The sequence below is a fragment of the Passer domesticus genome, chromosome 3 (genome assembly GCF_036417665.1).
Source record: "Passer domesticus isolate bPasDom1 chromosome 3, bPasDom1.hap1, whole genome shotgun sequence".
NCBI classification, from domain to species: domain Eukaryota; kingdom Metazoa; phylum Chordata; class Aves; order Passeriformes; family Passeridae; genus Passer; species Passer domesticus.
Window position 1 is genome coordinate 32,514,624 of NC_087476.1, and position 23,287 is coordinate 32,537,910.

The following is a 23,287-nucleotide window of genomic DNA, read 5'->3' on the forward strand; positions in this document are numbered from 1 at the left end:
CTTACTTGTAAATTACATCCCTATGCTAAGTTCCACATTCCAAAGAAGACTTTAAAAAAGTAATAAAAAATCTAAAGCCAAGAGTCTAAAATACCAACTTATTCCTAAGAAACCTGTTTCTCCAGTAGGAATTTGAAAGACACAGGATTTTCAGTCAAATGCATCATGTGAAATACAAAGAATTTCAGAAATTTTGTAGCTATCAGTGTAGTTATGAAACTAAGTTGACAGCACAGCCTGTGAATTTTTTATGGATTTAATTGTGTTGAAATTGAGGCATATTGATTTACTTGCCCTTATGGTATATTGAGGGTCTGCAGGAGCAGCAATGGACGATTCTCTTATCCAATCATAATTGTTTCTATCATTGGCAAAAGATTTTTTTCCCCCCAAGGTCTGAATACTTAAGTGGAAAAGCATTTGCATGTAAAAAACAAACTCAGAAACAGACCTCCACTTTTAGTTGACATATTTCTAACAAGGCCTTCAGGGCTTTGTTGCTATAGGGAAATATTAGCAATTAATGTGAAATTCAGTAAGTGCACATTTGTCTGCTAAGCTAATAAATAAAACATAGATGGGTTATATTAGTTGCCAGTTGTATCCAGGAGCATAAGCAGTGAACTGTGATACTTAAAATAAATTGGTATCTTACAAAACTGTTTGAGAAATAATTATGGTCCTTGAAATGATTAGCCATAATAATAAATTTTATTTTTCCATTTCTTCATGCTATTCTAAAATTAATTAGCTATGTAGAAGTAAAAATATGTTTTTGTAATTTAATCAAATATCTGTTAGTGCCAAGAACTTTCTGGGGTTGAAGAAAGGTCTGCTTCCTTTGATATTCTTTATTTGCAGTCCAAACCATGGAATACTATGTTTGCATTGAACATAACACCTTTTACACTAGAAAATTTATATTTTCATAACATTCAGTGTTAACATGGAGCCAGAATTGTGTTCCAGTCAATTTATAAGTGTAATAGATGAAGGAAATTCCCTAGTAAACAGGCCCCACTGCCTTTTTGACAAATGCATTATTCTGTTGAAACAGACCTTCCAAGCAGTTATCTGGAATTAATATGGGTTTTGACATATATTTATTGTGAGAAATACTGCAAAGGTGCTGTGGGAGGAATTTGAGAGCATCTCCTCATAAAGTCTTGGTTTGTTGCAGATGATTTTTCATATCTGCAGTTTTTTAGTTCCATCCACACTATCGTATGGAATAGAAATATACTTTTCTTCTTCCACTTTAGGATTGGAGAGCAGATACCATTCTGGACTATTTCTGGTTTGGATTTTTTTCACAACTACTTACTTTCCTACTTACATTTAGTAGGGTATCTTTCTTTTTATCTGTGTTTTACTTTTACTCTTCATATTTTTTAAAGTTCTTTCTTTTGGGTTTTCTTTGGTGGGGTTGTTTGTTTGGGGGCTTTTTTTGTTTTGTTTGGTTTTTCTGTTTTGTTTGTTTTGTTTGTTAGTTTGGTCGTTCAGTTGGACAGGGTTTTTTACTCTAGCACTTAATGATATTCTATGATCCTTTTCGCTTCTCTCATCAATTACTTGCATGACAATATTTAGCTTACGTTCAGTTCCATTCATTGCCACCTATTCTACTTCTTACATATAGATTATTTAATGTTTTATCAGTGCTGTCACATTTTCTTTTAATAATGCACTTTTACATGGGCATACTTTTCCATTTCCGATGTTAGTTGTTGGAAAATTCAGCTGTTGTACCAGCAACTTACATGGAAAAACAGTGACTTCTGTAGTTTGTCAACTTTAAGATAAAGTTATGTATATTTCTGAAAGACAATTAAATTAACTTTCTGGGAACTTTCAGGTCAATCAGTGTGGTCTGTTTGGTCCTTTCTTGACTTAAAATTCAGGCTATATAAAAACTTCATAAACATTATTTTATACTTCAGATACTTTATGGTTCTTTCTTTCATTAAGAACCTGGAATTATTTTTTAATAGAAGCAGAATTACTTTGCTGTAAGAACTTTAAGTATTTTTTTGGAAAAATCTGAATTTGTTCATTTAGTTTGGTTTTACCTACTCTTTCCATCCCTTCAAGGGCAGTTATGCTGTAGAAATACCAATGAATGGGTATTAATTTCAAATTAGGAAGATTATGTCTTATGTCTATAAGATGTAGTACAGCAAAAAGAAAGCCTTTGAGAATTGATTTCTAAGTAAATAAGGATTTTTTTTTTTTACTTTTTTTTTAGTCTATGGACTGTGTAAAATTTCGGCCTTCTGCAGTCTCATACAAGTAAAATCAGAAAATGTAACGCATGTCACAAACTTAAGGAGATGCTACACATAATACACAACCAAGGTCTGTCTATGGTAAATTCTAAAAGTAACTGATTTCTTACCACCTGGCTGTTTCTGGTTCTTAATTTCTGGGCCTGCTTGTACACAATATTTGAGACTGAGCAGTAGATATGCTTTCCTAGTTAGGGTGCACTGCTCAAAGTGGGCTTGTGAGTCACTGTCATTGTTTGGCTTTTTGCTCTCAGCCAGTTTTTGCTGTCTTTCTCAAATCTTTTTGCAACTCGGTCAGCTTTGCATTGTTAATAATTTTTTCCTACTATTTCACTACATTGTTTGCTTTAAGATTGTTAATTTTTCTAGTTTTAGAACTTCATACTTTTGATTTACTACTTTTGGAAGCTGAACTGCTACTCATATAATTTTTAGCAAATATTCATATTTATGTCTTGATTTAAAAACCCCAACAGGTAGTTGCACTGTTAGTTAAAGAAAAAGGTGCATCTTAAATTTTGTTTTTCTGTGCATCTCACCTGCAGTATTGCAGTTTGCAAACCCTAAGTGGTTTCTATAGTGAAGCACCTAAACCATTCATTTCAACTTGGAAGTGGGAAGGAAATTTTTAAATCTCCTTTTAAATGAAATCAGTACATAAAAGTGCTCCAGATTTCTCATTTTCTTACAAAGAATTACTTTTTTGCAAAGAGATAGATTTGTACAGCCTACTTGCTGACTTACACTAACAGATTGTGCTGTTCTTCACAGCTTGCTATATTCTTTACCATACCACTTGACGTACCACTTACATAACATACACATTTGATAAATAAGAGCAGTAAAACCAGTCTGGGAATAAACAGGAAAAGCACTTGTGTCATTGTGTCGCCTTCCACAGCGCTTGGACAGCATGAAAGGGTTAGCAGCACAGGATGTCTCCTGTTAGACACATTTTCTCAGTGTCCTGATCCCAGCCACAACAGGATTAATTTTTACAGTAGCCAGGAGGGGGACATGGCCAGAAGTAGGACGCTATTCTATCACCAGCTTACATCATTGCCAGGGGCAAGAGGAAGGGTGTCTCTTCTGAGGAGAAAGGGGTCCCTTCCTATAGCCAAGATGTGGGGAGGGAGCAGTTATGTAATGGTGCTTTTGTGTGAATCTTCCCCTTTCTTGTCCACTCTGTCATTAGTATTGTTGCTGTTACTCTTCATTTTCTTATCTCCTTGCTATTTCCAGTAAATTGATCTTATCTCGACCCGTGATCTTTAGCTTTTGTGTGTCCAGCTCTCTCCAGCCCTCCAAAGGGGAGGGGTAGAGGGGGGGCAAGTGGCAGCATGGTTTCAGTGGGAGCTCTAAATTGGAGAATACCATTCTAAACCAGGACACCCAGTCTTCTTATCTCACAGTTTCTCACCAAAACTATCCTTAAGTATTGTGTTATGCTAATTTTCTTATAGATCATTTGTATTTGTATTGCATTTTCTCCTCTTTCATTTGCCTTTGAACAAATGTTAACATCCAGAGTTCATTCTTAAAAGAGATTACGAATTTGCATGTCTCTTAATCATCTGTGTCAGTATGTTCTAATCATGTTACTATCATGCTATATCTTTCTAAAACAATTTTGAGTTCATTGTCTCTGCAGTGAATACTGCAGTTACTGGAGTAATCACTGTACATGAAATAGTTAATGTCTCTTTAAAAACAAATAGCAAAGAAATACTTTCAGACATGCACAAAGTCAAAATAAATCTAAAAAATGTTCCTGTGTTCCTACAAAATTATTCCCACCACTCAATGACTGTCTTCTCAAATGCTTTTAATATAAATGCAAGGAGAGCATTTCAAAACATGACTATTATAAAAGCAGTAGAAGGGCAATTACAGTCTGTGTGGAATACTAATGTGCTACTTAGTGTGAAGTAGGCCTGAGTTGCAAGTTCAATTTATAGGTGAGCCAATGTAGATTGTTTTCAATATGAAGTATGGCAGGCAGTGATATTAATAAAAACTTGTTGCACATATTGCCATCACTTATTATGCAATTAAGCACGGTTTTAAATCCTAAGACAAATCATACTGCATGCAACAGCAGCAAATTAAAAACCACTCCAAGTATTTTGTCATTATTCTTAAATCAATTAAGGTAGCAAGGTGGTGCTAGCTATTGTAAATTTAAATTTTGAAGATTGTGGTTACTGTAATTTTTATTCATTAATGTAATGAATTATTTTGTATAATCCTCATGACTTAGTTATTTAATGTCATTAACTGAGTACAGAAAATAGGGTTATAGCTATTGTTACAATGCAGAGCAACTGTTCTGCAATATTTATTAAGGTTGTAAGAGAAACAAGTAAAGATATAAATGATGAGTGGCAGCAGAATTGGTCATATAATAATGTCTTCTCAGAAACTATATAACAGACTAGAGAGAGTTTTGGATAAAGACAACATATTTAGAGAATTGTAAAATCCTTGATTCTGAGAGAACAAAAGATTATGACTTAAAGAGCAAACAAGTGAGAGTTGCAACAGCAGTATATAAACCAGTGTATGATATAAAGAAGAGAAACTGAGTATTTTTTCCTGCCCTTTATCATTGTGCAAGAACTAAATTGAAATTTGAAGGTAAGAAAAATCCTTGCATCTGAGAAAGAGACACCTTTGTTCAAAGATAATATCTAGTATATTTTCTTTCCTGATCTTCAGATCCTGCACAAGAACATTCTAGCTACATTTTCTGTGTGAATATTCCATAAAAATTCTTGTCATATGAGCTAATTCTATGTAATCTTTCTTCCTAATTCACCTCTTATCTGTTGATAAAAGCCATGTTTTGGCTGTTGATATCCCTGCAGATGTGCTTCTCTCTAAGGCAGAATTTTCAACCAATACTTTATGCTTCTCTGAGGATCCACATCTAATGGATCCTAAAGGCTGAATTAGAAGAATAAATTCTGGAAGTACTGAGATTCTAACGTATATGTTGTTCTCAGAAACTGTTAGAGGATGCTGCATTTTAGAAAAGGAGTCCTAAATTAACTAAAGAATTAAAAAACTGGAATTTTTTTGGAAAAAAAATTAATTGATGCTTCTGCATGTTTCCAAAATGGTTTTGATTTTTCAGAGGGAGAATGGGGTACCCCTTGGCAAGGATGGGGTGATCAGATAATTTCCATCATCACGATAGTCTCCCACCTTTGAAAGAAGCAGTGTATGTGGATTACCCATCTGATCTGTTAAGTTTGGTGGTTTCTTTTGGTACAAATGTGATGAGAAAACATTGGTTTAAGAATGTTCTATTGACTGTCTGAATCTCCCAATTCTTACAGTCCTGCTAATCACCCAATATAGTTTACCTTTTTTGCTGTTTTGCACTTTTGCTTGACAAAAAGGCAATGTCTTAAGTCAGGCAGTATGAACTTAATGCTCAAACAGAGCTGTGAAATGAACAATGCTTGTCCCAAACAATGATGATTTCCAACTCATGAGTGAAGGCAGAAAGCTGACTTTTCAGGCTCTACTACCTTTTTTCAGTGTTAAGGAAAAAAATTTGTGAAGCTTTGCACAATTTCTGCTGTTAGTAGCAACTCTGTCATTCACGTCCAATGAAGGCAAAGAAAGGCAGCAAAAGGCTCTGACTTTATCCAGAAGGAGCTCTTCAGTTTCATGTTTCAACACCAGCAGTAGATGCATAAACTGGCATCACTTCATTATTACTATTTAAAGGTCATGGTATATCAGAAGAGCTGCCTTTGGAATTGCTTGAATTCTTTCAGACAACCTCAGGCTAGACCAGCTGGCTTGGGGATTTGGTAGTGTTTTGAAGCTCCCATGTCTTCAGACTTGTTATGCTGCTCTTGATAACACAACTGACTTCCTTTTGTGAGCTCTGACTTCCCACAAACATGGGATTCTGCCTCCTTCCTTTTTTCAGCTGTTTACTAAGTGAGAGCATAGGAGACACAACACAAATCCTTCTAGAAAATTAGTTGTCATCCTCATGAAAGTCATGAGGGGTATTGTACTGTTCAGCACATGTATACTCTATATGCTTTTGGGATGAGCCTGCATGTTATTATTTCCCAGGTTGATCCCTGAGGTCTTCCAGTCTGCCATTCATTCTGATTTGATCATAAGATCACTGTACATCCATGTCTAGAATGCTTCCTTTTTCACCAGATGTTGGCCAGAATATCTCTCTGCTTGCAAGGCTATTTTAAATCTGGCACAGTCATAAAAATCTCAGTTTCAACCTGTGTAATCAATAGATAAATTAAATGAGAAGAAAACAAAACCAACAAAAAACCCCAACCAGCCAAAACCAAAAAAATCAACATAGGTTAATTTACTTTTCATTTCATTTGAGTGAAGAAGGTTTGTTGATATTTCTGTGGCTGCATGGGAGCAAGTGGAATATAAATAGGAATGAAATTTAAGTTCTAGGCATAAGACCAGAAACATGACATTGGAATTGGGTAGAAGTTGCAGTGACTTGCATCATCACCTTCTCTAGCTAGTTATTAAGGTACTTAGGCAAATTTAAAGTTCTGCCTAAACTGTCCTCCCTCAATGGGCAGACCAATGTTTTTGTAATGTCAAGAGTTTTTCTTCCAAAGTTTATTCATTCATCATATGGATGTTATAGGCAGCAGTGGTTGTGTTGATATGCCTTGTCAAGCAAGGTGTTGTACAGTTTTCATAAGGAGTACCTCCAATTTCGAGTTTCTGTGCTTACCTAAAAAAATGCCTTTCCCTATGGTCATCTACCTGTAGGTAATTCATTGTTTCAAATAGATAGAGTAGATGAGGAATTTCTTTTCACTGAACAGTTTAGAACCATATTAAGATCCCTTGACTTAATGACAGTTACTTTTTAGAGGAATCCAGTTCTGTGGATCATACTTAGTGGGGCTATACTTCTTCACTGTCCTACACATACAGTCAGAGTTGGGTCCACTTAAATAATGGTGTTACCATCACCCACATGACAGCCTAATTTGAGAAAAGTTCTATCAGATACCTACTCTCACACTGTAATAGACTCAAGAGGCCTAATACATTCCTGATATTATTTATTACTTTTTTCAGTTTTGATTATAGTCCCTTATTTTGAGAATTGCATTTACTCTATATCTTTGTGTGTACATTTGCAGCCAGAAGTGGTTGCATTTCATTTTTCATATTGTCATCTCGAATTGTTGTTAACTTTTCCCCTTTGAATGAATGATGCTCTTTAAGATCTTTCACAATAGGTTAAATTTTCTTCTGATCCTAAAAGCAAGTGCAAGGTCCTATAAATAGAAAGAAGGTTCTTCAGCTAACATTTTTGCCTTTTTTTTTTCCCTAAAAGCCAGTGGAATTAAAATTAAGATACTAAGTTCCTTCATCTGCACATGAGTGTTTGAGTTGATAACTCTGATACAATCTCAGATGTTCAAAAATTGGGTTGGAAAAAAAACCCCAAAATGGATTTCCTTCTTGTTGCTAAATCCTGTGTCACTTGGCGACAGAAGTGTTTGGAACAAATGACAGGTCATATTTTATTCTGGAAAGAGAATATAGCAGCTGAGAAAGTTTCATGGGAAAGTAAAGTAACAGAGTAGTAGTGGTTTAGTGTTGACCTTGCTGAACATTAGACTAAGATCTCACTGAGGAAACAGTAGGTGGAAGGAGCCTAATTAACCCTTTAGGGTGAAGAAAGTCAAAGTCTTTAAATTCTTATTGTCCAAAGGATTAAGAAACAAAAAGAACATTTAATAAGCTATAATTCTATATGGTAATAATCCTATTTCCTCCCTCTCCAGGGAGGAAATACTTTTACAAAGTATTAAGGAAGAGAGATGGAACTGGGACAAAACCAAATGAGAAATTTTTACATTTCAGACTGGAAAGCTTAAAAGCCTTACTAAATAAATGACTGTGTGCCCATATGGCATAGAAGAACCTTAATTCAATTTAAATGAGTTAAATTCAGTAGCAGAAACAGTCAGAGCATGAGTTCCCTATTGGCTAATTCGCTGTCATCAGGGAATCTTGAAGGAATTAATTGCATGGCTACCTTAGAGCGATAAAAATAAAGAAGTATTCTCTTTCTTATTTGTTCACTCTACAAGTTTCTGTATTATTCCAGAAGTTTTCCCTGTGCATAAAAGCACGAGAATAGTGACTTTTTTTAATAAAAGAAGTTTGAGCACTAAAATAGGAGGGTTTCTTTATACTGCAGCTGATGTCTTTCACTCATTTGTAATGCTACAATTGCTATGCCAGATAGTCCAGACCTTCTAAAAACTAGAAATTTGCTAGGAGTCAGTTACAGCATACCAAAGATGATCTATGTACCTCAATTCTGACAGGATTTGATTTTGTTTCTTCTCTCCTCTTTAAATGAGTCGGTCTCTAATGATTTTCTGTCATGTTTTTGTTAATGTATTCCTGCAGTCATCTGAAATAATTTTGAAGTGCTAGGTGGCCTGTGTGTTTAGTATGACTTGTTAATATGATCTTTTACTATCTTTCACAGTGATTTAAATCTTGTTCAGTAAATTAAGCAATTATGTTAAAAAGAGGAAAGAATTGTATTCCTAAAGGCACTTAAAAAGCTTTGCTACATTCTTGTATGTATTGCCTACTGGTAATTGTTACCTGATTGTAAATAATGTGGTACATAAAATAACTAGAGGTATTTTGAATTCTTCCATCTGGTCCACAGTTAGGGACATGCTTTATTTCTTGTTCCAGATCATTTAATTTAAAAAACCCCAAACTGAAGCTTAGCTGTCTTTTTGAAAGGGTAGTCATCCTCTGAAATGTTAAATTTTTTCTGATCTTTTCAGGACAATTTTTAAATTAATACCATGCTATATCTAACATTGCATTCTGATGCACAGTAAACCTGACAAGTGTGCTGGCAGCTGCAGAAAGACCAGAGTCCTCTCTGAAAATCTTTACTAAATGTAAATTATCTTAACTGTGGTAGGATGATGCTATTTCTTGTTTTACACAAAAGGTCATGTGCTGTCTTAATGGTGGTGAGGATTAGGGACTGTGTTCTGTTATGTTCTTGAAACTCGATTGAGCCTTGAAATTGTTCAGGTAAATATCATATCCTAATTGCATTTTAAAACTCAGCTTTCCAAAGAAGCAGCTTGCAGAGTTTTACATAGTGCTAATTATTTTGCTAGTCCAGTCTACTTCAAAACATCAATGGTTTTGTAGTGAATGTAGAGAGATTTGTGTCTTTTTCTTTAGGTTGAAAATTTGCTTATTTTTCACTCTTCCATTTTTCCCACCAGGTCCCTTCCAGGACCATGTTCTTGGGAAGTTCAAATTTTAAAAAAAAATTGTATTTTGTTCAGATTTCAAAATCAGAGACACGGCCCAGATTCAGGGTCATGCCAGTGGGAAATTTGTCTTTTATTTGCAAGACGTGGGGGATGGAAAAAATAGAGAAAAGCCAAAAGGATGGTGATGGGAGTACAGCACGAAAAGGAATGGCAGAGAAGTTTGTAACTGCTAAGGAAAACAGGAGAGGTTTTCAGATGCAATTCATGTCGTGTTATCATTGGTTTAGGCCATCAGAGGAAATCACAGCCTTAGCTGAAAGGTGGATTTCAACTCCTTTTTTTTCTTCAGTACTATGACATTTCTTTTATGCAGCTGTCATACCACATTCACATGAGTGACAGTGTGTTTCTGGAAACTTTAGCTTCCTAACTGTAATCAGGGTCCCATAAGGGCCTCTACAGGTACATTTATGTCAGCTTTCTGTAAAAGTTCCACCAGACACCTCAGTCATTTACCTAAAACACTATCTTCTAGGTTTCTCAAGTCAAGTGTTGTTTCAGTGGGCTTCGTTCAGATCCTTTTTGACTTTGAATGTACTTTGAGTTCCAGTTGGGTTGCTTTTCCTCTGGTTGTGATTTTTTCCAGAATTAATGCTTCTGATTCAAATTTAATTGCTTTAAATGTCTATAATATTTCTGTCGTTTGCTTGTAATAGCCTCCTTTTGGGTGACTCATTTCAAAAGAGTGCTCTTCTGCTCATTTTTAGCTTTTTTTTCCTTAAATATTTGTCTTAGCAAAGCCATTTGATAAAATCATCTGTATTTTTGCTAGAGTATTCAGCTCTAATGTATCCAATTCAATCTCAGAACATTATCCTTCAAACAGCTTCTGTGAAGAATAAAAAAGTCTGTAGTTCCCCACTACTTTTCAGTTCTTGTTAGTTTTAATGAGCTGTGTTAAGCTTTGACATAAGAAATTATACCAGAGTGAAAAATCACATGCTTCTCTAGCCATGTAAATCTTCCTGAATTTTCTTTTACTGTCCTCTAGGTCATTTTAAGCCCTTCCATTCCCAGATTCCTTTCTTGATAGTATCCTTCTAGCACAAGGAATGAGGCCTGCTATAAACAATTCTGTGCTTGCTGAAAATAGTGGTATTGTACATCCAAATTTTGGCTGGACTCTGCACTCTCGAAGACATTTTCCTTTAGTCAAGGCCATTCATACCCTTGTCAGCCTACATATCTGTGATTTACAGAATTATCCAGCTGACAGGTTTGCCATGTAGAAACTCTTACTTGCATAGCAGACAACTTTCCCCACACAACTTCAAATGGGCATGTAACTTCTGGTTTTATGAAAAGGAAGTCCTTGGACTTGGTATGACCTAGTAAATTTCACTATATAATAGAACTCAGAGCACAGAACTTTCTTCAATAATTCTTTCATTATTTGTTTCACCTGATATCATAAATTTTAGATTTATAAGCATTTTCCTGTAGACAATAATTCCTGTGCATTTCTTATATTTTCTTCTTCAAAGCTAGAAAAACTAGTTGGCTTCTGATGGTCAATTTAGAATTTAATCCCTTTCAAGTTTACTCTGCTTTTTTTGTGTTCTGTCAGGATGCTGCAATTTTCACACAAGTTACAGATTTTCAGTTTCAAAAGGATTTTCCTAAGTGTAACTGTCTTTAGACTTACTGCTGGTGTGCTGAACTTTAGAAGGCCAATCTTGTACTGCATATCACTGCTTTCCAGCATCATGACACACACATTATAAACTGCTGCTCTGGAGCTCTTAAAAACCTGTCTTTTTACACTACTGTGCTGCTAAAGCATCTGAAACAAACAAACAAATTTTAAAAAGTAAAGTTGTCTAGACAATTTCTCTTTAAGGATCTTTCCAGAAGAGTCTACCAGAAAATTAAAGGAAAAGTAAAATGTGAAAGCAAAACCATGTTTGCTTACAGTCATACCCATCTGGTTTCCGTAAAGCCTAAAAAGATTGTAGATAGCAATCTGTTCCATTTTCCAATTTGTTATGTTTTTCATCAAAAGGTCTAATTCCTTCCAAAATTAAGTTTTGATGCATGTATGCAAACTTCTAGGTATACTGTGGTGTTCTCATGATTTCATGACATTTTATATTTTATGTGATTTTCAATTAAATATGTTGAATCTGTAATTTCTCACATCTTTAAGCTGAATAAGCAATATTTTCATGTTGTTAAACCACTCAAGATTTATTCTACATACATATTCTACATAAATACATTAAATAAGAAAAATAGCACTGCTTGTCAACCCTGTCAAATGTTTATGAAATTATATCTTGAGTCTTCCATGTCTCCCATGTCTCTTGAGTTTACAGTTAAAGTTTGGAAGACTCTCATGGCATTCTTTGAAAATTCAGAGATTGTTATGTGATTTGTTGACATAATTGTAGTGGAATATGGCAGATATTTAAGGCAGATGGTAGAATCACTGAAAAAACATTGTTGTCTTGTTTCAGTTATATCTATATTTCAGTATATATCTATTATATCTATTAATCCATTTTAGGAGAATGGTTTGGGAAAACATATATGTGAAATATAAACACTTTCCTAAAGAGTTTTTATCTACACAATAAATCCAGGATTTTTTCTAAAACAAGAGGAAAGATAAATAGATAGCTAAAACACTTCTTCCTACATCTAAGTTTGGTTTAATATTAAGTTAAATATTGCCTTGAACAGTTATAGAATATTAAGCCTCTAATTATGGAAGATGAAAAATAACTGCATAATGAGAAGGAAACCTGTCTTCTTTAGCAGTATCATTTTTTATCTATTCAAATTATACAGAGGCTTAGATTCCTTATATGAAAGAGATTCAGAAAGCAGATGTCAACTCCTTTTTCTTACAAACATTTAGCTTGTGTTCCAAGGTTTGTCTTTTTCCTCACACAGGGCAATGCCTAGAATGACTCCTCTTGCTCTTTAAGTGTTTTGTTTTGTCGTGTCTTTTTTCCTGGATTTTATGTTTTCTTCTGCAGCAGATAACTACAAGCATCAAACACACATTTGTTCTCAGTTAGTCTGAAACCACCTGGGTTTGCTTATGTTTGGGCTGTTTTCCTTTACGATTTTGAACCTGGAGTGGTGGATTCTGTCTCTGACTTTGGAGAAAGGATTGATCTCTTTGAAAATGAAGGGGGATACATGTAGAGCCACTGGTTGTAAGCTTTCAGAGCTGCAAACTAAAGAAGTGAAGTGGCTTACCATTAAACTGAGAGATAGAAAAACGTGGAAATGGCCATTCTGCCTCTGACAGTGCTTACAGTAAATGTTCAGAGGAGTTTGGAGACGTTTTCAAGAACATTCTCCCAGTATCCATCTATTTGTGCTATTCCAGGTGAAGAGTGATGGATTGATTGATTGAGTGATTTATTATGTGTATCTGTGGATTTCACTGTTGTACAACTGTTTACTTTTCTTTCACCCCATACAAGCTTTCAGCTTTCGCAGTGTCCTGTGGCAAGTTAGGGGCATGTTCTGTGACAGCCTTCTGCCTTTGCTTGCTCTTGGACCAACCATCTGTGACTTGCTAGGTTCAGTTGATTCTTTCATCCCTAGCATTGGAAGAGATAATTTTAGGAAGTCAGGCTCTATGTGAGGCAAAGTTATCATGCTTTTGGGAAAGAAAGCCTTATGAGATGAAAAACATGTTGAAAAACTTCTTTTCAAAAATTAATGAATTATGATTCAGTACAAATAAATGTACTTGCATTACTGCCAGGGTTGCCTGCCCAGTGCTAGAGTCACTAAAGCAAAGTGATTGCTATTTCTTTTCAGAGCTTCTTGTGCATTTTCTAAAATAGGTAAACTATCAAATGTTTTGAAACTAATGTAGCTGTATTTTTCAGCAATCCATTGCTTTCTGATGCGATTTTAATTAATGGAGAAATTTTTATTTCTATTATTCAAAACTTAATCTTATTACCTTAATGTCCTATTACCTTTAAAAATTTTATATATATGATTCTTTTCAAGACCTGCTTCAAGCACTGGCCTTGCTGTACTTAACAACACTTCTCGCAGGACAGAACTTAATTTCACATGGTCTATTATTTCAAATATGGTTATTTCATGTAGTACTCTTACACTTGTAAGTAGGCAATTCCTCCAAAACAACAAACCAAAAAAAAAGCCCTTTCTCTAATACTGAAGTTCGTAACTGAGAAATTTTATTAGATTGTTTTGTTCATTGCTTCTCGTGATAGAGACTTTATAGGGGATAGTCTGACCTATAATTTCATTTTCAAGTTAGAAATATTCTTAAATAGCCCATTTGATTTGGAAGAACCCACACAATAACAAGATATATTCACAATCTTTATTTCAGTTTCTTTTCTGAAAAAAAAATAGAAAACCAAAGTCAAATCAACATATTCCACATGCTTCAATTTGTGAAGAATTAATGTTTATAATTTTAGAATAAATTTAAAAAAAAAATATGTGAGAAGTCAGATTTGAAGTATATGCCTTGTAGATTGGAATAAAATGTGTTTATAAGTTCCCATTATCCTAAGAAGGTTCACAGATTTATACTTTTTGGCTGTTCTTTCTGAATGAGATAGCTTTGTGACTTATATTTTAGCTTTCTTTAATTGGATAAAGGGGATTAAAATTTGGTTTTAAAGCTTTCTGTCTCTTTGTTATGTTGCTTGTGAAGCAGTTGTGATTCTTACTCCAAAATGGAAACGTCAGTGCTCTGCTGCTGTCTTTTTTAATTTTTTACAGTATGTTGTGGAAATTCGTTTACTAGATAAGAATAATATTGCTTAAGATGTCTTGGGAATTTCTTGTAATTCAGTCTGTTGCACTAAGGGCTAATAACAGATGACCCTGCTAAGTGATATGTGGAAGAGGCACAATGCATAGATGCCTCAGGGATATAAGTATCTTCCCCTTGGGAGATAGCAAAGAGAATAAACATTTTAAATTCTGTCAAAAGTATTTTCCAGGGTATGCCAAATAATTATGTCTGGACAGATCCTATTTTTGCAAGATTCTTACTTTTTCTTCTGAAACCTCTCTAGCATGAGACTGTCCAGGACTTGTAAAGTGTTGTTAGCACTATCTTACTCAGGACTAGTGACTGCACATGCTGTAGATTAAATTGTTCTAAGAGTTTAGCTGATGGTCTCTCCTCTGGAATTTAACTCTTACAAATGTTGGCAATTCCTTGGCCCTTTCTGCAGTCACATTTGATCTTGATTTGCAAGCAGAATAGTTGAAACTTAGGTGTCTACTTGAGAATAAAGTGATACTCAGCATGAGTAAAGACAGAAATAGAACTTCAGAACCTATGGAATAAAAGATGAAAATATTTTGAAAATTTGGGCTGTGAGAGTATGAATTTAAATAAGGAATTTCACATGATATAAATTTTGCTTGGGACACTGAAAAAGTTCATATATTGGTTTGAATTTATTTGGCATGTGAATAATTGACATGGTTATGAGGATTATGATTATTGGAAGGGTTCAGGAAATAGGCATTTCAAATCACAAAACAAAAAGCTCCTAGAGACATGCTAATCAGGTAAAAACTGAACCCTGCATCATGACAATTTGTAATTACCCTTTATCTTAACACAGTAGTACTGGAAACAGAATAAAAAGATTTCTAGTAAAGACTTTCATGCATACCTGTCTTAAATATTTTAGAGATATTTATGTTATTATTATATATAATTATATATAATGTATTATAATATATATAATATGCTATTGTATTATATTAAATTCATATAGATATATTTATGTTATTATATGTTATTTATTATGTTATTTAAACACTAAACAACAATTTCAGATAATCTCTTTATCATACTGTGATTTTGTATGCTGTAGATAATGTTGGGTTTGTAAATTTTAATGATCAGAGGTTATTTACATGTTTGCAGAACATCCACTTAAGAAGATTTCTGTCTTGTTTTGAAATAAAATGCCTACTATCCAAATGCCTACTATTCTTAACTGTACTCTGAAAAATATTTCTCTTGTATTTAGTACTTGAATACAGCAATAAGTAACCTGGATAGGGATTTCTCAAAGGAAAACTGAAGGGTCAAGAACAGAATTCCCTGTGAGAATTAATTTTCCTTATTCATAAAATCAGAATGTATTGACTTGAGAAAACAATTCAGTGATTCTTGAAAGATATTTCCATTAACCTCTGACCTAGACTGGATGAGTAGTTACTTAAAATTAGTATTAATATATTTTGGAATAACAGCATATATGAGACTTGCATTAGAGATACACCCTCTGAACTTTCTGGTGTATACGTGCACAGCTACCCACTCACAAACGTTGGTGGGCAAGATCAATAGGTCTGTTATCTGACTCTGCACCATTAGGGAACAGCAAAGGTATCCCTTTACCAATTATGCAGAATAAATTTGTATTGGTAGTAGTTGCATCAATCAGTGCTACAGAAGACATCTAACAAAAGAAATAGAGACACATTTTGTTCAGATTATTAAATGGATTGGAAACGTTAATAAAAAGCCTTGAGCCAGAAAATGTTATAGGCTGATTTTTTTTCCTCTTAGTTATATAATGCAATATTTCAAAGTGCATTTGTCTCCAGAAAAATAATTATCTCAAAAAAATACTTTCTCCCTGCCATTATACTTACCCTTTCTCTTCTTCAATGTCAGTTTTGTGTGATTAAAGCAATTTTCCTTTAATGCAGTAGTATTTGTAGAGGAAGCTAATTAGTTAACTTGTGGATTCTATTATCTATAATCAGATAGTTTACTAAGCTGCAATTAGTTGCACCTTTTAAAACCCACTGAAAATAACACAATTGCTTAACTGCTTGAAAGAGCCTGTGGTTATGGGAGTAAGTGAAGTGACTTAATTTGCCTTTCTAAAACATTTTATATTGATTACTCATGTAAAAGGAGTGAATTTTCAAAGCCAACACTTGATAGTCAAACGAAGAATTTTTGCTTGTAGTGTTGTACATCTTATTTCCAAATTATAGGAACTAAGAGCATAGAACTTCCATTTATGTTTCTACATAGTCATTTTTTCTGTGTGCCGTCACACTTTATCACTGTCAAGACTTCCAGGACATGGTATATCTGTGGTTCTAGTGTGGGGTGGGATGAATTACATGCTGAAGGACCCTGGGAACTATTCAGTTGCAAAAACTCAGGCATCTAGTAGCATACCTAAGGTACTCCTCCTGGCTTACAGCTGCTACCCTGGGGCGTGTGAAATGGCAATAGACATCTACAATCAAACAACTGTGGGCCCCCCCTTGCTTCCCTCCATCAGCTGAAACAGGAACAAGGGGTGACTATCTCAGCTTGTTGATGCCTGTGTTTGGTCAGATGACCCCTACTCTGAAAGTCTTAGGAGGTGACTTTGTAGGTCTTCAGAATCATCTATTTCCTAGAAATTCGGTAAATCATTAATAGCGCCTACTTTCACAGCTTTGAAAGCTGTAGTTTAGTCTAAGCAAAGTAAATATATTTAGCTCCTTACTATTAGTTAACAGTCAAAACAATCAGTGTAAAGTCATGATTGTCCTAGAGTTGGATGTTTGATATTTGAAGAAACCGACTGTCATATTACCTTTGATTTGGAAGGAGGTTTTCCCAAATTAGGCAGTTTGATAGGCAGAACTGAACTTTAGAAATATGCAAATACTTAATATATTTTTATTTAAAAATGTAATACTTTCTCAATTTCTGCTGTCTGTTCTGATAAGAATGTCAATACTGAATTCTTAGCAACAGCTTCTGTACTGTACATTTTTCTTATCAGGGTCCAGAGAGACAGTGGAGGAGTATGCAAGGCTAGGGATGATATGTTTTGGTAATGAACCTATATTTCAAGGTTTCTAGAAAACTCAGCAAAATTATTTTGCCACATTGAGGCTTTGCAACAGGATGGCTGTGGTGTTTTAATTTTGTCTTTGAGGTGGGAGGCTACCTGAAAGCCATTACCCCAGAGTGCTGAAACACAGATTTTAGGTTTAATAACTGCTATCTCAGAAAGCAAAATGAGCAATCTCTGAGCCAACGTCTTCCTCAGTTTTACCTGGAGAAGGTGAGGTGCCGTTTTTTTCTTAGATTCTAGTGGAATCAAAAACCAGTAACATTTTTTGTGAAACCAATGACTGTATAATAGATTTCACATTTTGGAAAGTCTTACAGTATGTAATCTAGACTGAGGAAAATGATTTTATGTGTTTTCATAGACCCATGTTGAAGTCGTGACCCATCTGGCTTTGTACCACAGGTCTAAACTGTTCTTTAGATTTGCTAGAGCTATTGGTCCATTTTCTAAAATATATAATTAATTTTCTAGCAGCTATGATTTTGCCTTTCAGTTCTGATAATCTACTTACTGTAGTTGCAGCCTTTTTCAGAACAAGGTCACCTCATATTATTGGTAGATTTTGCTGTTAAGGACACAAAATTTCATTCCAGAGAGACAGTTCTTCAAGGTTTAAGTTTGTATCTTACGAGTTATTTCCTATGTACAGAAAGCTTCTGTGTAAAATTCCAGTTTCTAGATACACGACACGTAAATTTATATTGGATGAAGCTGTAAGAGTTCTAAAAAATTTTTAATTTGGTCAGTGTCCTTTTTCCAGCTTATTTGACAAACTGAATATTCCACTTTAAGCTGCTCAGAACTGGCTTGTACATTTTCTATTGAGAGTTTGGACTTTTAATTTTTTTTGGAGGTGTCACTTGAATAGATGAGTGTCTATATTTAGGAGTTAAAAAAAAATGTTTTGCTTGTTATTTTATTTCTCTGAAATCCACTAATTCTAATTATACCCCCAAAACAAACAAAGCTGTTATTGTAGTTGTTTTTCTGTACATCACTATGGTATGTGGATAATTAGGTAAAGCAAATTCTCTCATGAAGAGGAGGTTGTGTTGACTTTTTGTTTGGTAGTGTCATGCAGTCTTAGTTGTTTGGCTGTTACCACAAAAAGGAAAGCATTTTTTAGAAGTAATCATACTGCATCTATAGGTGTACTGATTATATAAATAACACTGCAGATTTTAACAGTATTCCTTAAACTGTCACCTGAGATATTAGGCTGCAGAAATGTTTTCACACTCTACTTATTTACTGATTGTTCTTGATTCCCAGGTCCAGTCTGTGTATGACATCACTCAGTATGAGAATATTTTTCTTTTGTGCATGATTCTGGAACAACTTCTTCAAAATGAGACAGAAGAAAATAACATTTCAAGCTCGGACTATGGAGGAGAAGAAAAAATCAAATTTTTGAAGAACCTTGATCAAGTTATTCTTCATCTCTCAGATGAATTCCCTTTGTTTTCTTTATATTTGTGGAGAGTGAGTGTTCTTTTGAACTCAGGTCAAATGCAAATTGATTAAAACAAGCAGCCTACTTTTTAACCATGCATTTCTTGTGGGATTGCATTGGAAAATTTTTGAGCCAGACAGTGATATTGTCCTTATTGAAAAACATTTACTTTAAACTACTACTCTATACAGCAGTTTCAGAGATAATGCGATTTATTTCCAATTCTGAATATAGAAAAAAATGTAATAATCCAGGTGCCATTTTCAATAAATGCTATTTCTTGTAATAGAAAACAGTGTGTTGGTGTTTGTCCACACAGTGAAAATAGAACAAAGAAAGTTGTTTTAGGTGTTGTTTAAAATAAACACTATGAATTTTAAAGTACAGTCATAATATGTGTGTAGAGCTTCCAAGCTAGGAGACTAATGCCTCTCCTTTAAGAGTTGTGTAGTTTCTCTATGATTTACAGACAGTGTCTGGTTGGTTGAAATAAATCAGTTAATTTTAAACTTGGTAACTTATCAGTAAAAAATCTTACAGGACAGACTTTGTTACTGATAATCAAACGAGTCATTACTTGAGTAAAATAAAATCTGATGCTCAGTTTCACAAATTTCTTACATTCATTGTATACTGCTTGGCTTTACTTTGTATGCACAGGTTTAGGTACAATAGGCCTAATTCATTCTGAGTTGAGTAATGATTTCAGACATCTAATCTGAAGAAGTGTAACTCATTTAATAGTTATTTTAAACCTTTCTCTTCAAAATTAATGAATATTGCTAAAATCCCCTTTGGTATATTTGCATATTATCTGATATTCAATGATTTTTTTTTTCTGTGTGATATTATATTCATAGTAATAATTAAAGTAACATATTTTAACAGAAATTGTCTTAAAAGATCTTCAAAGTGTGAGCTCAGCAATATCTTAACTGAACCATAGTCTTTGATAAATCTAAAGGATAACCATTATAATGAATTGCTCTTTTTTTCTGTTAGATAAACAAGATTTTAGTTTTATTATGTCTCCTAGAAGTGTATATTCACTATAAAGGCAAAACATTTTGAACATAAGTCCTTGTCCTTCCCCTTGAACTTGTCAGGAAAATTCTCTGAAACACCAGTTAATTTGAATGCATTTATTTTGTAATAAACCTCTGCTTTATAGATATGTAAAATACATTGGGATTTAAAAATTGTGGCTTTGATGGTGAATTGGCTCCCCAGAGAGTGTTTCTTAGTTAATACACTGTCCTCTGTTCTGTTTCTTAAACTTGCTATTTGATATGTTGTATGGTAATCCTTGTTTAAACTTTCTTCTAGCTGACTTTCTTCCAACAGAAATGCTTGATTTGCAAAACAAGCATTCCTGACTAGTCCCATGAGAAAATCAGATCATTTTAGTCAAACTAAAGAAAATAAGTCAGTGTGTAAGTTTGGTATCCACTCAGGAACTGTGCCCTTTTTGTTGCTGCTTTACTTGTTTGTTTTATTCTGGTGGAGGATCAATTCTTCCTTCTTCCTCAACAGCACCGAAAGCATGATTGCAAAAAGAGAAAGGAAAGGAATAAACAAAATGAACAATTATCTAATTGATATAATAATTCTTATTTTAATTTTTTCAAAAAAGCTTCATTCAAATATAGTAAGTAACTAAAAGACACAAAATGCAGAAGGATTTTGTCATCCTTTATGATGGCAAATTTGTATTGCTTCAAGCCTGATATTTGAAAGAAAAGTTTCAGCCCTAGATTGCATACCATATTTGCTCATTGATTGGCAAAAAGTGTTTTTGTTGTTAGTAAAGCAATTCAGGCAGAAAGGGACACATTTTCTTCTTCTAGCACTTTCTCACCAGTAAGCTCTCTAGGCCACTGAAAAAGCAATGGATATTTTGGGAAATATGTTCATCCTTGGTGAATTTTGAAGTAACTGTTCACTTGAGTCATGATTTTTGAAATATGTTTTTTTCACAGCATACAGAAAGACAAGGTTTTGTATCCAGAGATGGCAAAACTACATGGCATTTATGCTCTGACAGGGATTTGGAGCTGTCACGCCGCTTTGAAAGTGTTGAGGCAGAGTGAGAGTTCCCCTTGCAATGCCATTGCAGAAATCTAGGCACACACTCGCCTCTGCAAAAGGGCTGTTAACTGGTCAGCTGGGCTCTCCTTATCTGCTTGGTGCAGAATTAAATAGGGCAGTGAACCACATTAATGAACACCTCAGCTTTGGTGTGGGCAATAACCCCTGTGATCAGAATACTTACTAGATTGTTGTCTCTTGTTTCTTGGAGATTTTTCACGAAGAGGGGACTTGCCTCAAGATGAAAATGCACAAAGGTAGACTTGTACACTGAGATGTCTCTGTGTGGTTGAGATATCTAATCTATGAAACCAAGTGTTTTGGTCTGGGTATCCAGCTGCTACCCCAAAGGACTGCAGATCTTCTCTAAGTCTTGTGTCACATTTCCTCTTTTCATGTAGATGCCTCTGATACCCTGAAGCATCTTTAGTGGCCCTGTCACTTGAAAGTGTCTTCTTAGACAACCGAGCAGTGATGATAACCTGAGCTTAGGTCTGTAACTCGCCACCACAAACATGCATTCAGGTGTCTTAACCTGAAAAGTAAACTCCATTTGTGATACCTTATATGTTTTAGGGTAGGAAATCCTAAGTTTAAATTCCTGCTCTTTGGACAATTTCTGCTTTTATCCAATGACTATTAGATGTAATTTGAGTAAACACTGCTGTCTTTAGTTTTGAAATTACCAGGATGACTGAGATAGTCCCTGGAGGATTTGCAACCAGGTCACAAGAAACCTGCCTGTTAAGTAGGTTTGACCATGTCCAAGTTTTACCTGTCTGGCCTCCAGAGAAGAATACCAAATCCTGAGAAAGTGCTCTTTGCTGAGTGTAGACTATTGGATGTCTCAAAAGAACAATCTCAAGGTCTGTTGTGCTGAGCATAACATCTCATAGACTTAAATAGGGAACACTGAAAGTAATTTGGTCTGACCTGTCATTGTTCTCTGGAGTGTTTTACATGATTTACCCTTAGAGTTTTAAAATGAACCGTTCAAGGATATTTATTTTGTCTGGCACATCTCTTTTTCTGTAAATACATGTACTTTAGATGTTGGCAAAATGCTATTGTTCTGCAAATGCAAATTGTTCAGCCTTATAAAAACAAATGTACATATAAACACACACAGTTAAATTATATATTTATATGGTTGAATTACCAATGCTGATTTATTAATATCCTAATAAGTTTATGATTTTATAATTTGTTGTTCTGCCACATTCGTAGTTTTCTGTATGACTGACTTTCATGCCTGTCTCTGTTTTAAAAAGAATTTTGTGGTAGAGTGTCCTGTTTTATGAAAATAGAAAAATTATGAGACAAAGAAAATAAATTTTTATTCTACTGCTGCTTCATTGACTGTTCTATTCCCTGAAGAGTTTTGCATGCCTGCTAAATGGCAGCAATGGGTGGGATTTTGAAGTGGACTGTCTCAGAATGTTTTTGTAAACTTAGTTTGGAATTTTTTCATAATCTGTTTGTAATTTATTGATTCTACAAGGTATTGTTTATATATGTTGGTAACAGTGAAAATGAAGTTGTAACTTATTTTAATCCTGTAATATTTTTTTTTCATTCAGTTATCTATGTATAACTGTCTGATACAGTTTGTAGTTTACTGTGGTGCAACATTAGTTGATGTTCACAGTATCATAGGAAAATTTGGGTTGGAGGAGACTTCAAGGTGTCTAGTCCAACTTCCTGCTTCAATCAGCATTAGCTGTGGGATCAAATCAATGTTGGTTGAATCAATGTTGTCTGTTGCTATTTCAGTATTCAGTCAGCTATTGAAAACTCTCTGCTAGGAGACGGAGCCTGGATCTGCTCTTTTGCTTGGCTGTCTTCATGGTGAAAAAATGTTCCCTTGTGTGCAGACTGACCTGGTATGCAGTTATTTCATTTATGATCAGTGTCTTAAGTCTTTCCACCACCCAGAGCCTGGATATCCCCTTGATATCATTCCCATAGGCACCGGAGGCTGTCGTGGGGTCCCCCTGCAACTATCTCTTTCCCATCTGATCAGGCCCAGCTCCCTTAACCCCCCTGGCAGCACAGGCATTTCATCTTTTTACTGGGGGCCCAAAATGGGCAGCAGTATAGCTGCAGATTAACAGGTGCTGATTAGAGGGAGGTAATCCCTTCCTTTAAACTGTGTTCCTGCTGGCACAGCCCAGGATGCCCTTGGCTCTCATCAGTTCACTGGCCACGGGCACTGCAGGCTCACAATCAGTTCATTGCCCACCAGGGTCCTCGAGAGCT

At 34.8% G+C, this 23,287-nt stretch overlaps 1 protein-coding gene across 11 annotated transcripts in view; it reads left to right on the forward strand.

Annotated features, from left to right (window-relative positions):
- MEI4 (meiotic double-stranded break formation protein 4) overlaps positions 1-22,378 on the forward strand; it is a 129,295-nt gene extending 106,917 nt beyond the window's left edge. For all 11 annotated transcript variants that reach the window (XM_064412492.1, XM_064412481.1, XM_064412485.1 and 8 more), the window contains one exon: positions 18,760-22,378. In XM_064412492.1, coding sequence (XP_064268562.1) covers positions 18,760-19,011 — 252 coding nt within the window. In that variant the 3' untranslated portion in view covers positions 19,012-22,378. The remainder of the gene's footprint in view (positions 1-18,759) is intronic.
- Positions 22,379-23,287: the final 909 nt, after the last annotated feature.